The sequence below is a fragment of the Scardinius erythrophthalmus genome, assembly GCF_964197995.2.
Source record: "Scardinius erythrophthalmus genome assembly, chromosome: 20".
Taxonomy (NCBI): domain Eukaryota; kingdom Metazoa; phylum Chordata; class Actinopteri; order Cypriniformes; family Leuciscidae; genus Scardinius; species Scardinius erythrophthalmus.
This window is the reverse complement of record NC_138240.1, coordinates 36635194-36649420: the sequence shown is the minus strand read 5'-3', so window position 1 is coordinate 36649420 and position 14227 is coordinate 36635194. Positions and strand designations below refer to the sequence as shown.

The 14227-nt window shown below is 39.9% G+C and overlaps 1 protein-coding gene across 1 annotated transcript in view; it reads right to left on the bottom strand.

The window, feature by feature from the left end:
* Positions 1–14227, bottom strand: part of LOC308680497 (neural cell adhesion molecule L1-like) — a 54530-nt gene that overhangs the window by 13949 nt on the left and 26354 nt on the right. Inside the window, exons 6-14 of the mRNA XM_081348628.1 lie at positions 11309–11431; positions 11048–11218; positions 10461–10575; positions 10182–10366; positions 9772–9903; positions 1986–2129; positions 1766–1877; positions 1381–1541; positions 77–236 (exon numbers count right to left, since the gene is read on the bottom strand). Of these exons, the coding sequence (XP_081204754.1) occupies positions 77–236; positions 1381–1541; positions 1766–1877; positions 1986–2129; positions 9772–9903; positions 10182–10366; positions 10461–10575; positions 11048–11218; positions 11309–11431 (1303 nt within the window). The remainder of the gene's footprint in view (positions 1–76; positions 237–1380; positions 1542–1765; positions 1878–1985; positions 2130–9771; positions 9904–10181; positions 10367–10460; positions 10576–11047; positions 11219–11308; positions 11432–14227) is intronic.

Here is a 14227-nt window from a genome sequence, read left to right as displayed (position 1 = left end):
TACCTGAGAATAATAAATAAATAGGTAAAAGATGTTAAGAGTAAAGTACACACCGTAAAACATTATAAAAGCATACTTGTCTGAATCAGAGGACTCTGTGAGCTTCTTATTGTTCTTTCTCCAGTGGACTTGAGGGGCGCCCTGCCTGGAGTCCACCTGGTACTCGCAGGAGAGGTTAGCCGGCTTCCCCCGCTGAATTCGCAGAGCCAACGGAGGTTTCACAATGACGGTCTTATCTAGAAGACAGAATTTGTAAAAGAAAATCTTGATTTTAAGTTTTTTTTTTATTAATAAAAAAATATATATATAAAATAGTATTTTTCTTGCCTTATGTTTCAGTAAATTACTTTATTGGCCAATTTATTACTTTATCTCAAATTTAGACTTTATAAAAATGTGTACTTTTTTTATGCAATAGCCTATATCCTAAATTGGTAACACTTTAGAATACTATACCTTCATTAATGAATAACTACACAGGAACAAATGAGTAATGCATTAGTAACACTATAGTAACTACTTTTAACTAACAAGAAACTCTGATTAACGAATTAGTAAGTAATAGCGCTCAGTCGGATGTGGTAGTTCACTATTAGCTAATCAATAACTACTATTTTTCATACCTCACTGAAGACTATAAGAACTACTATATACAGGTTAATAAATATTTATAATGCACAATGTTTAATATAAGGTAATTTTAGCCCATTAGTAATGAATCAAGTGTTATTACATCCTTCTAGAATGATGTAGTAATAACTGAGTCATTACTAGTGGGTTACCATTACCTTTTATTATAAATGATGCATTATTCATGTTAATTATGAACCTGTATATAGTAGTTCTCTGGGAGGTATGAAAAAAATAGAAGTTATTGATTAGCTAATAATGAACTACTACATTCATCTAAGCGCTATTACTTACTAATTTGTTAATCAGAGTTTCTTGTTAGTTAATAGTAGTTACTAGAATGTTAATAATTTGTTACTCGTTTGTTCCTGTGTAATTATTCATTAATGAAGGAACAGTATTCTAAAGTGTTATTTTTCCTAACCTATTTTCAACCAGTTAGATTTTTGCTTATTATAAAAAGCTAAACAAAAGAAGAAAAATAACTTATAAACTTCAGTGATGATGATGATGATGATAATTAAAATATGCATAATATCATGCATGCAATTTTGCTAAGAATATTTAGATATTTTATTGGAAATCAAATTCTTTTTGCAGTTTGTTGGCTTTATGGGGATATTAGAATACAATAAAAGCATCAACATCAAATTAGTGTAATGAAAATAAATGACCCTAACAGTCTGAAGTGAAACCAGTTATAAATCAAGTATGTGTGATTGCATGAGCATTCATGCATGTTAAACTCACTGAGTACGGCCAGCTCAGCAGTGATGGTGATTTTGCTGTTGCTGACAGTGCAGGTGTACTGGCCGCTGTCATTGAGGGAGGCGTTACTGATCTTTAGTGAGCCATCGGATAACTGACTCATCCTTGGGTTGGCTATAAGTGCGCCCCAGGACTCACCCTCCCTGTGAACACACAAAATATTCATTTCAGCCTGTTTAAATGGATGCAATGTGCAATATTACAAGAACACCGATATTTAGAAATGCTGACTACTGAATGTGATTCTGCCCGTGTGCTCTAATGGACTCCCAACAAAGCAGCTTCTCCCCAACAATATCAGGACAGCTGGCTAGAGCAGTTCTGGCATGTGAGGAAGGGACACCCCACAGGATCGAGTCTGTCTTACCATGTGACATTGGGCCGAGGAGAGCCAAAGGTCTCGCAAGCCAGATCAATCGTCTGTCCCTCTGCCACAGAGTACATGAGTACATCTTCTGTCAAAATCTGGGGAGGCAGTTCTAGAGAAACAAAAAAACACACAAATCTATGATATTGTAGTCCCTGAATGCTGCCTTAGCAATCACCACAAAAAGCTTTTTTAGAGCTGCTTTCGAAAATTAATTTACCTATAACATAGACGTAAGCATTGATGAGGATGGATCCGTGCTTATTGGCAGCTTTGCACTGATACACCGCAGTGTCACTGAGTTCCACATTCTTCAGAGTGAGAACACCATGTTTCAGACTGCGACGGGGGTCTGGGTCAGTATCTATGCAAAAAAGACACCTCAGTACATCAAGACTATACCAATGTCTCCTGTCTCACCCGAACAGATAAAGATTATTTAACATATACAAACAAAATATACATTAAGACAGGGATTCCCAAAATTTTTGTCAGCTGAACCTCTTTAATCTAAAATATTTATTTTAAGTACTCCCTGAGATTTTACGACATTTACGACAAATATATTTTAATGACAACATTTCGGTCAACCAAGATGACAGCCTATTGTAATTTTATACAACAATTGATTTGGGTGTGCAAGTTTTTTTTTTTTTTTTTTTTAAGTATTTTTAAGTTAATATTTCAATCATTTAGCAATACATTTGCATAGTTATGGTATTTCATATTCTTTTAGTGTTTGTGATGGATTTTTAAATTAATCATAACTAACATTTATTTTCCTTGCAGGTGTAGCGTCTGGACCAATCAGACACACACAAATTATTCATTTATTTAAAGGGGGGGTGAAATGCTCATTTTCACTCAATCTCCTGTTAATCTTAAGTACCTATAGAGTAGTATTGCATCCTTCATATCTCCAAAAAGTCTTTAGTTTTATTATATTTATAAAAGAAAGATAGGCTGTACCGAGTCTTTCCGGAAAAAAAAACGAGCGGCTGGAGGCGGGCCGTGTGAGCGGTGTGTTAAAGCTGTGTGCTAACGCGCTGATTGCTAACAACAACACACAGAGACATTTGAAGCAGTTTTACTCACCGCCTGCGACCGCGAACCTTTATCATTGTGACTGCTCGATCCTTAAGCATTAGACGATCTGCAAATCCGTCGATCTGGGCTTTGTTTATAAAACAATCATCATCGAAATGCAGGGAACAAACAGTCTTGCACAAAAACAAACAGTCTCTGAAAAAACAAACTCCATCCACTGGTCCCTTAGCGCTGGCTTTAGGAATCTGTGCAGGGTTGTCTTGCCCTGGCAACCAAAAACACACTTCTTTGGTGACATTGATCTCCCAAAAGCTGAGCACAGCGCTTTGATGAGGTAACGTACTGCTTTCGCTCTCTTCTCTCTCTGTCTGGTCTACGAGTGCGCGCGCGCCCGCGGAGAAGTGCCCTTAGGACCCATATAAGAAAATTCCGCCCCATCTTACGTGACACAGACCCATACTCGAAAAAAACTTTCCGAAACTTGTGACAAACCGGAAGGACAATTTTTGGCACAGAAATACTCCTTCAAACGTACAATTTAATTTTTGAAACTTTGTCCATGTTTAGCATGGGAATCCAACTCTTTAACTGTGTAAAAAACTCAGTATGCATGAAATAGCATTTCACCCCCCCTTTAATGAATAATCCAGCAAACTCACTCTCCCAACAAATGCCTGTGAAACTTCCCCCAAAACTAACATCCAAATGAAGGTAACACACTGGCAGGACGCGGTGTCTTGTTACAGGACACACAGAGAGTTTTACGATCCAAAAGAATGTCTCCAGAGAGCTGCGACTCTCACTTAAACTCTTGCAGAGGAAGAGAAATAAAAACCCTTTTAATCCTATATATTCTATATATATAACCACTTGATAAATGTGTAAACATGTATCTAATTTTACCACCTCATGATTTTCCTTTTATGTGGTTGTCTTTTGTATTATTGTAAACTCTATTGGATTAATGTTTCAAACTTTGCATATTATGGTTAACCAAATTATATGTGTGGCATGTTTGGTCTCTATAAAATCCATTCTTCATCTCCGATTTGTTAATTTACATTACATTTTGCTAACTTTGTGACGCATTAGTATTATAAGAATCTTAAAGATTCTTTTCTTTAACACCCAATGAAAGTACATATTCAAATGCCCTGCTAGAACACAAAGGGTCGTAAACTTTCCCTCCAAAGGAAAATCCTCTCATTGGCTCTTGCACCTCCAGAAGGTGTTATTTCTTCACACTTTAAAAACCCAAGATCAGCTTTTAGCTCTCTCTCGCCTAGTCCCTTTCTGAAATGCTGACGTGAAGATAATGCTGAACTAGAAGCTTCTAAGGATCCCCAAGCTTGTGCCAGGCTGCGGCCTTGTCTTTCCATTCACCAACGATCCTCTGACTCCCACTGGTTCTCTCTCATCAAGACCACATCAGCAAAGATCAACTGGAGCCTCAACGAATTGCATCAGGACAGTTTCATTCAAATGGGCGAGACATGCAAGTATCAAACTTAGTCTCATTATTTGATACATTAAGTATCCTTATGTCACAGGTCGGTGTGGGCCAAGCCAGACCTCACCCACCCCTAGAAACCGGGTACCACCTCGAGGAACGTGCCAAAGACCAGACAGACAAGGAATTAAAGGAATAACAGTTTTCTTTATTAAGTTAAGAGCAGTAATTTGAAAATCCTAATTAAAATCTTCTTTCTCGTCGCCAGAGGCAATTTGATGGCCCCCTGGACCATAGAGGGAGGAACGTTCGTGGCAGCCCTGCAGCTCGTTGGAGAGGGCTCAGAGGGAAACTCACACCGTCCAGGTAGATCACTGGGTAAGTACTCTTTACAGGACTCACGAGGAAGACGTGGTTATACGGACCCCTTCTGGACTGGAACCAGGTAAGTTCTCGTGGCGGGGATGGAACAAGTCCCGGATGTTGCCCAGAGGTAAGTGCCCAGGGAGCGGTTGCCTCAGACTCGGACGGAACACGGACACAGGTGGCGAGCGGACCGGGCCAGGAGGGGAAGCAGGTGAGTAGGGATGGGCATCGTTAAGAAATTATCGATATCGATGCCATTGTCGAGTCTGCTTATCGATGCGATTCCTTATCGATTCCCATATCGATTCCTGTACCATTTGCTGCACACTTACAGGGTGGCTTTGAGAGTTGTTGCCTTTGAATGTCTAATTTAAAGTGGTTTTAGAGAATGAAAACCAAGTGTGCAATATCAATACAGAAGTTGAATGCTTTGACATTTCTAAAAAAAGTAAACATTTCTAAAACAAAGCTTTGTATTGTAAACACACTTAGTCGTGTGTGCTAAACTATAAAAGAGTAAACAACGCATCATGGTTTACATTTTAACTTTAACTTTTATTGTTTTCACAAAAACTTAAATTAATCATTTAACATTTAAAAATTTCTAGCAGTTCTTGTGCAGAAAAACAAGCATGTCTGCTTTTTCTGGGAGGATCCTTGATCTCTCCAGGCTGATCATTGTTACTTACATCTAGCATTAATGTTTTGATATAATTTATAAGCCAACCTACCATTGTTTGTGGAGCGCAGGCTGTCAAATATAGTGCACTCCTGGTATTTAATGCCATGGATGTTATTTAAATGTTTGAGCATATTTGTTGTGCTCCCCCCTGAGATGCTGACACGCATAAATGATGACAGTTATATGAAATATGCGTCCGAGGTTTTGCGTTCCCAAACGTACATTATCGGAAACCTAAACAAACAGCACATGAGGAGACTGCATGTGGAGCAGCGTTTACTATGAACGGAGCTGATCTGCACGCATATAAATAATTAAAGCCTCGTGCTTCTCTGTAAAAAAAAAACAGCGCATATATTTTTTGCGCATATCAAAGCCTTTACGATTTCATGATAGCACTCTGCTGTTTTATGATTGTAACTTGTTTTTAAATAGATCGCGTAGCCTTAGAAAACGGTGTAATAATGCGGTTCATGGATTCGATCTAAACAGGCTATGAAAATGTGAACTTGGAATATAAATCTGACGGCACGCACTTATCACACTGTTGGATTGACTTTGTTTACTTCTGTTGGCGGTAAAGAAGATCAAAACAGACTAGCGCACGAGCCGACAGCATCACCACCATCTCTCTATCTCATCAGAGATGACGTTTCACGGCCAAATCAAATAACCAATCGGAGGAGAGCCCTTCTAGCCAATCAGAGGTGAAAAAGGTGGTACCTTCTCCTACCATCCTGGGGAAAAAAAATATTGCACGCGGGAATGGCGCTTTTGGGGGATTTAAAAATCCAGTCACATACTGTGACGTCGTGCCGCGACGCGGGAATGGACGGAACGGAACGTTCGGAATCGTTAGTGGAATCGTTAACGTGTGGACGTGTACGATTCCGATGGATCGGAATGTTTGGAACCGGTTCCAAACCGGAACCTGGAACCGATTCCCAAGCCTACAGGTGAGTATATCTCGGTAAGTATCCTTTATGCCAAACCAGTTGGAACGGGGCCGTTAGCCGAGACGTGAGGGAACCTTGGACAACAGGAAGACACTTCGATCAAGGCACCGGCCGCAGCGGTTCCTTTTTCCTTCTCCACAGGGGCTTGCAACGTAGGCCTGGAGGGCCACCAGGCAGAAGAAACTTCGAGCGAGACGCTCCCCTTCGGCTGTGTACTGCAACAATACAACAGAATTCAACGGTTCAGCGGTATACAAACACTCAACAGTGATACCTTCTCTCTTTCTGAGCAGGGCAGCGGCTTTCAATAGAAGCGTGTGGAGACCACCAGGCGAGGCGGATGCTTTAAGCGAGACACTCCACTTCAGCTGTACACTGTAACAATGTAGCAGGGTTTAACAGTTCAACCGTAGATGAAACATTCAACTGCAATACCTTCTCTCATTCTGGACGGGGCAGCGGCTTTCAATAGGAGCGTGTGGAGACCACCAGGCGGGGAGGATGCTTTAAGCGAGACACTTCACTTCAACTGTACACTGTAACAATGTAGCAGAGTTTAACAGTTCAACAGCATAATAGACATTCAGCATTAACAGGGCCGGGCTATCTCAAATGGTAAGTTGGGCGCTTGAGATATCAAACCTTCCTTGGAGACGGTGAGTGAAAGACGGTAAGAGAGTGCACAGCAGACTACTATTACTTCTCCACACGCTGAACCTCACTCCATAACACAAACCATGTGAATCGTCACTTCAGGCACTGCATTCCACTCGCACACCGTGCATTCGGGCCAGCACTCACCCACCGGTCTTTCTCCCACCAGATCGACTCTCGTCTCTCGCAAGGGCTCGACTTCTCTCCAGAGACAGCCGAAAACGGATGCAGCGATCGTCACATGCAGCGAGGGGCAGGCAAAAGTTGGAGACAGATCAACAATTCACTCGGTGTACTAGTTCACTCGTGCCACACACTTTCCAAACTCTCAACACCACTTCATTGTTAGTGCATATAAACAACGAATCCGATACTCATCCCTTCACGTCTTCCCCACTGCTGACGATATTCTTTGGGTTTTCGTTGATAAATACTTCACTCTCTTCTTTCCGTTTCTCAGCTTCAATCTTCGCCCGCTTCACAGCCCAGCCTCAAATACAAACAACCCGCCGACAAACACAGTATCTCACGGGAGGAGAACCACCCCACAGTCTGCTTCCTCTCCATTTTTAAAGCCCCATCTGAATACGTGTCCCTCTCACAACACTCTCTGTAATTACTCCACACCTGCTGTCAATCGGGCAATCAGCCTTGCTGCCATGGCAACAGATTCATAGTGCGGAGAGACGGGTGTCCACTAGGGGTCTCTAGATAACTCTGCATTCACAAAGACTTAGTCTTTTCTCTAATTGTCACACCGTGACACTTACCCCTTTAAAGAAGGGCGTGTTAGAACTAAACTGATGGTTTGCTCAAGGCTGTGGATCTGCTGAATTTCAGACAATGCTGTAACTTCTTGCTTTCCTGTATTCTCTTCAGCTCTCTTTCCCTTGGTAAACTGTATGCATGTATGTGTGTGTATGTTAAGCCCTATTCGCACAGGATTAGTATTACCCCTGGACCTCTGTAATTAAGAAATTACCCCCTGACGTCTGTGTTTTTGGTGGCTCATTCACACGGGCAAATAAATGTCCGTAATTCCCTCGAGTTTACAGACTTTACAGCGTGCGCCCACCCATTCACACTTCACTAGCTGAACGTGCTGAAACGAAGATCGCGCTGCAGTATTGCAATTCAAAAAAAGAACTTATTTAAAACCAATTTATTAGAGAAATATATTATATGTATTATAGAATATAATATTATTGTATAAATATATAATATCTTCTTTTTCTTTTATTCTTTGTCCATATTTACAACAAGCCTGCCTGAAGAAGGTATTATAAATACCGAAACGTCGCGGCTTGTTTTTCTATTCATTTTATTTGGTTTATTTCATTTGATATCATTTTTACTCTTTCACACTTTGATTTCTTGAGATATTTACAGGATGGACGTCTTTAGAGGCCGTGTGAGACAAAGAAATGCTCCACGATACAGAAGTTACACTACCACAAAAAGTGTCCAACTGTCCAAAAGAGCTTCCATGTTGCGCCAAAATGCTTAATTTGACGTTTCCATGACAACGGTCCGAGTTGACCTTCTGGATCACGTCTTTACTGTAGTTTGTTTTCTCTTTGCAGCACTTCATAGTTTTTATTGGAGAAAAACTATAATCGGATTGGAGTAGAGCATATCGAGATATTTTATTGTTAATATAGTTTTAATACAGACGTAAAATGGACTGTTAAACGGCCCATAATGGTTACGTTCTTTAGGAAACGATAGGCTCACAGAAAAACAGCCCAAATCACAGACATGGGGATTCGCACGGGACTGGTATTATCAGAGGACCCCTGTGTTTGCCGAAATACGGTAGGTAATTTTCGGGGGAATTTTTTCAGACATTTTTACAGAAATGGCAGATTCGCACGGGATAAAAATCACAGACGACCTCTGCGATTATTACAAATTACCGGAGGTCCCTAGGTAATACTAATCCCGTGCGAATAGGGCTTTAGAGTAGTTTAAGTGTTTAGACTAGTTAATAAAATCTTGTTCATGTCACACGTAAAGTTGTCCGTGTCTCAGGCTCATAACTGGAGTCACTAATCATTTAGATCTTGGCTACTGATCTTAGTAGTACTGTACATTAAGAAAGACATTTCCCATGCCCCGGAAATGTACATTTCTTAGAGTTAATAAACAATTAATCCTGAGTGTTCACGGGACAAACAGGTTAATTGATTGTAATTTTAATTTACGACAGTAAGTTAATTATATTAACTGATCCAAATATTCATTATAAATTATAACCAGTTATTATTGATTATTAATATTTCATAAAGCTAATTTGCTACACAGAATAACATTTATATGCTTTTGAAACCTAAATGTTTCCAAACACTTTGGTCAAAGTCAGTAGGTGTGTTTGAATCATCTCTGAATATAACAAAAGGGGAAATTAAACTAGACAGATATCTAAATTTATAAACTCATGATTTTGAGTAATCAAGAAATCCAAAGTTTGCTTCTGCCTAGTAACAGAAGGGTTTGTTATATTATACATATGAAGAACCAATCATATTGTAGGAAAATTATGTAATGAATCATGTCACCTTTGCCATGCTCCTATTCTATAAAAACTGCTGTATTTTTGTGCTGGTGGGATTCTCTCTGAAATTGGTCTGAGATCCTCAAGCTGTGATTAAAGCATATTCGAAGGCATTGTCTGGAGTCAGATTGATTACTGCTCCGCAGCAGCTTAGTGGAACACTAAAGACTTTATTCCCAACTGATAGTGTTCAAAAAGGAACGAGACGTTGTTCGACTCAGTGTGAGACTCTTAGAGTAGAGCAGTTTGAGAAACCCTGCATTAAGACATGGAATGTTTCCTGACTGAGTCAGTTACCAGTAAGAAGATTGCCATTGATGCTCCAGGTGACCTCAGGGCTGGGAATGCCATCAGCCTTACATTCCAGTTTGACCGTCTCTCCCGGGGCGTACAGCTGGCTCTTTGGTTCTTTAGTCCAATATGGGGCAGCTAGACCACCACAAAACAAACAACTAATCATGAAAGGTCTCTGGCAACAATTGTACAACTTTCCAGAAGGGATGCAAAGTAGGCAATAAGCTTTTTTCAAGCAATTATACACCAATCATGCAAGGCTAACAATGTAAATCCTGACTGAGATTGTTTCTTTCATCAGCAAAGTGTCATTTTAAGTTATTTTTAGTCATCTTCCCAATTATCTCCTCAAGTTCACACCCCACACCTAAATCTGCAGAGGAAGTGATCTGGCAGTGTGAAGCATACAGTACCTTCCACAGTGATGCTGTAGGTGTGAGAGGTCATGCCTTGCAGATTTGTGGCGGTACATCGGTACTCGCCACCGTCAGACTCTGAGATATTCTTGAAGCGCAGAACTCTGTTATAACTGTCAGTGGAGGTGCGTGACTCAGACAGAACTCCATCTTTCCTGATCCACTGGATACTGGGAGCCGGCCTAATGAGGGAAAGAACAGGATGCAAACAAACAGAACACTTTTGAAGTAAGTGAAAACTCTGAAAGACACACAGCCAGATCAGGTTTGACTTACAGGCCCTGAACAATGCATTCCAGCTCTAGGTCTTGGCCACTGAGCACCAGGTAGGAGCTGCGGGAGCCAGTGGGTTGCATCATTTGTGGCCTTCTGTTGCGCACCACTGAGTTAGCTACAGACACAGACAAAGACAGAATTATTGAGGGAAATGAGGAGAGAGAGAGCATGGTAAACAATCACAGCTGCAGTAAGTGGGTGTTCACACAGGACTAAAGCTGGGCAAAACAGCTAAAACAATATCCCCAATGGATGGATTGATAGATACTAGATTGATTACGATAGACAGACAGACAGACAGACAGACAGACATACATACATAGTCCATCTCTACACAGGCACCCCATCAGTGTTTTTTACATTTTTAGTCTATGTACAGAAGAACATCTTTGGTTGCTGAATCGAGTCTCGCTGTTTGTCAGTATTATGCACCATTGGCATTGAATCTTAGACACTGTGTTACTGTATGTTAAAAAATAGCTCAATGTTAAAAAGTCGTGCTCTTTTCTACTGTTCAGCTCAAAAGTTTTATAAAATAGCTCTGGTTTGTCAAGGACAGTCAGCATCCACTCTGCCTTGATACTTACAGGGGACAACAGTGAGTCTGATGGGCTCTTTGAGCAGGATGATGAATACGCTGAGGAACTGAATGTTGCAGGTGTAGTCATCTCGGCTGTCTGCCGGAGTCACATGAGAGAAGTACAAGTTTCCATCACGACCCTGAATCACACGCTTGTTTTGCTGAATGTGCCGCAGCCCTAAGAGAAAAAGTTTCATATACTGTATATAGATATTACTGAGATGTTGTTCATGTTTAACACGGATAAACCAGGATAAAACAGACTAACTTTTGTCCATCCAGTGGATGACCGGGGCCACGGTGCTGTTAGGAGGATTACAGGGAAGCACCACACTCTCTCCTTCCTCAACCTTCTTTGACACCTTCTTCTGCTTCTGTAGAGTGGGAGTGTCTGCGAGAGAGAATTAATTAAAATTACATTCAAAAGTTTGGGGTCAGTAAAAATGTATACATTTTTTTAAAGAAGTCTCTTATGCTCAACAAGGCTGCATTTATTTGATTAAAAAATGTAAAAGAACTGTAAAAGAATTTTAATTCTATTTCTATCTTCAGTGTCACATGATCTTTCAGAAATCATTCTAATATGCTGATTTGGTGCTCAAGAAATATTTCTTATTATTGTCAATATTAAAAAAAAATGGTTGCGCTGTGTAATATTGTTGTGGAAACCGTGATTTTTTTTTTTTTTTTTTTCAGGATTCTTTTATGAAAAGAAAGTTCATTTATTTGAAGCAGAAATCTTTTGTAAAATTATAAATGTATTTACTGTCACTTCACATCACTTTAAAGTATCCTAGCTAAAAAAATAAAATAAAAAAAGTATTAATTTCTTTCAACAAAGTGACACTTACTGATTCCAAACTTTTAAATACTAGTGTAAATTAATACAAAAAATATTAAATTCATTCTATCAAATTCATGGATGGGGAAGATTTTAATTATTATTTTCAACAATTGACCATTTAAAATACATTTTATCCTTGTGAGAAACTAGAGTATGCTAATTAGCTAGCAAGTAATTATATCCAGCACAGCTGACAAAACAAAGGAACACCAGAATGCAATTAAAAACTACAACATTATTTAGAAGATGCCTTGGCTTGAAATGATTTGAAATACGTGTGTGATGGTGCACATATTAATGTGGCCAGCAGCACCAGCTGTGTGTGGAGTTCATAATACGCAGGCTATTGTTAGCCATGCTCATGCTGAGTACCCTCACTTCCTGCACATACTAATCCCAGGAGTGGTCGTCCCCGCTGACACACTTACACGACTCACACTGGTTTCTGAGGTAACTCCCAGCAAACACAGAACGTTGGCACAACGTAGCCAACCTTCTAACAACGTTTTATCAACATGGCCACAAGGTTGCTATAACTACGTTGTGTGGTAAAGGTTGTTACAGCATTGTCACAATGTTGACATTAAACCATCGTTCAGGGCCATTGCTTAAAGGTCCCGTATTATGCCCCTTTTCACAAGATGTAAAATAAGTCTCTGATGTCCCCAGAGTGTGTATGTGAAGTTTCAGCTCAAAATACCCTACAGATCATTTTTTTACAGCATGTTTAAATTCTCATTTTTTGGGTCACAGAAAAACGTGCTGTTTTAGTGTGTGCCCTTTAAATGCAAATGAGCTGCTGCTGGACGACCCAGGGGGCGGAGCTTCACGAGCTCGCGCTCAGTCTCTCAGGACTATATCACCTCACGGAATGATGATAATATCAGAAACTCTCAGTAACGGCGTTCATTTCGAGTCGGACAATAATGCCTACAGAGTCAGAGTGCTGTATAGAGATGGAACAGGTATAGTTTAGTAGTTTAATTACGGTTATTATAACGTATTTGTCAACTGCTTGTATGTATCCATTATTTATTAATAGCCTACAAGTCTGCTGTCTGAATGATGATCAAACATATACTGATGAGTTTAATAAAGTTTATTGTACATCACACAAAAGATGAAGCGTCAGTTTTACTTCAGAAAATCACCGTAAGAGCTGAGTAAACACAGTAAGTTATTAGAAGTGCGCAAGTACGTAAACGAATTTCGGTTGAGGGAGCATTCCTGTGGGCGGAGGTTAGTCAAAAAACGGTTCTAGTGACGTCATTAAAGAAGGAAGTAGAGGGGTGTAGTCCAATCGAGACGTTCGATGTAGGCGACTTCTGTTAAATAAAATATCTCGCTTGGCATTGAACTTTGAGCTTTATAATTTTACAGATATTATTTATGCTCTAACAGCAACATTACACACTAACTAAAGTTTGAAACATAGGATCACGAAGAACGGGACCTTTAAGGTTGTGCCAACGGTGTCTTGACACTGGACTACATAATGTACTCGTCACTGCCCTGAAGCGCGAAAATCAGCCTTTTAAATTCCAACCACCTGTTGGGCTCATTGTGTTCTCATTCATCATCGAGCAAGGATACGTGAGTATTGCGTTTATCCTACCTCAGCTATCAAACACAACCTACAACTTTAATTTCTAATGTGATTAATGTGGCCTCGCTTGCACTGTTTAGTTTGTCATTTGATTTTACCGCTATCTCAGTCGTTTCTTTGCTCCTCTGGATTTGTGGATGTTTCCCCGGTTACCGACCTTTATCGGCCGGCTTTCGGCGACTGTCTGCCATACAGACCCGGTTTTGTTCATTAAATGTTCTGATCAGCCTTTGCTTTTTATGTTTTATTTATTATACTTAAAATAAATGTGTATATTCGTTATTTCTTTTTTTTTTTTTTTTTTCACAATTTGATTACCATATTATGCAGTTTTAATAAAGTTGAATTAACGAAACCTTCTGTCATTTTTACTCTTCAAAGTGTACACTTGCAGGTGTTGATAGCCCCTTCAAATAATTATATAGATAAACAATAAATGATAAAAAAGTATATAATTATCTAACAAAATGTTAAATCGAGGATATAGCAGCATATACAAATATTGTCAGAACGTCGTCTCTCAGTTGCTGAATGTCGCGCAACAACGTTGCTACAGCCCTGTCGCGTCTTACAATTCTACGTTGTTACAATGTTGCGAGCACGTAGACAGCGACGTTGCCATAGCAGAAATGCAACGTGCCAGAGACGTTGCCACAACGTAAATGTGTTTGCTGGGCTGTTGTCAGGGAAACTGGCAGAGAGGTCGGGACAGGGAGACAGGTAGATTGCTAGATAGA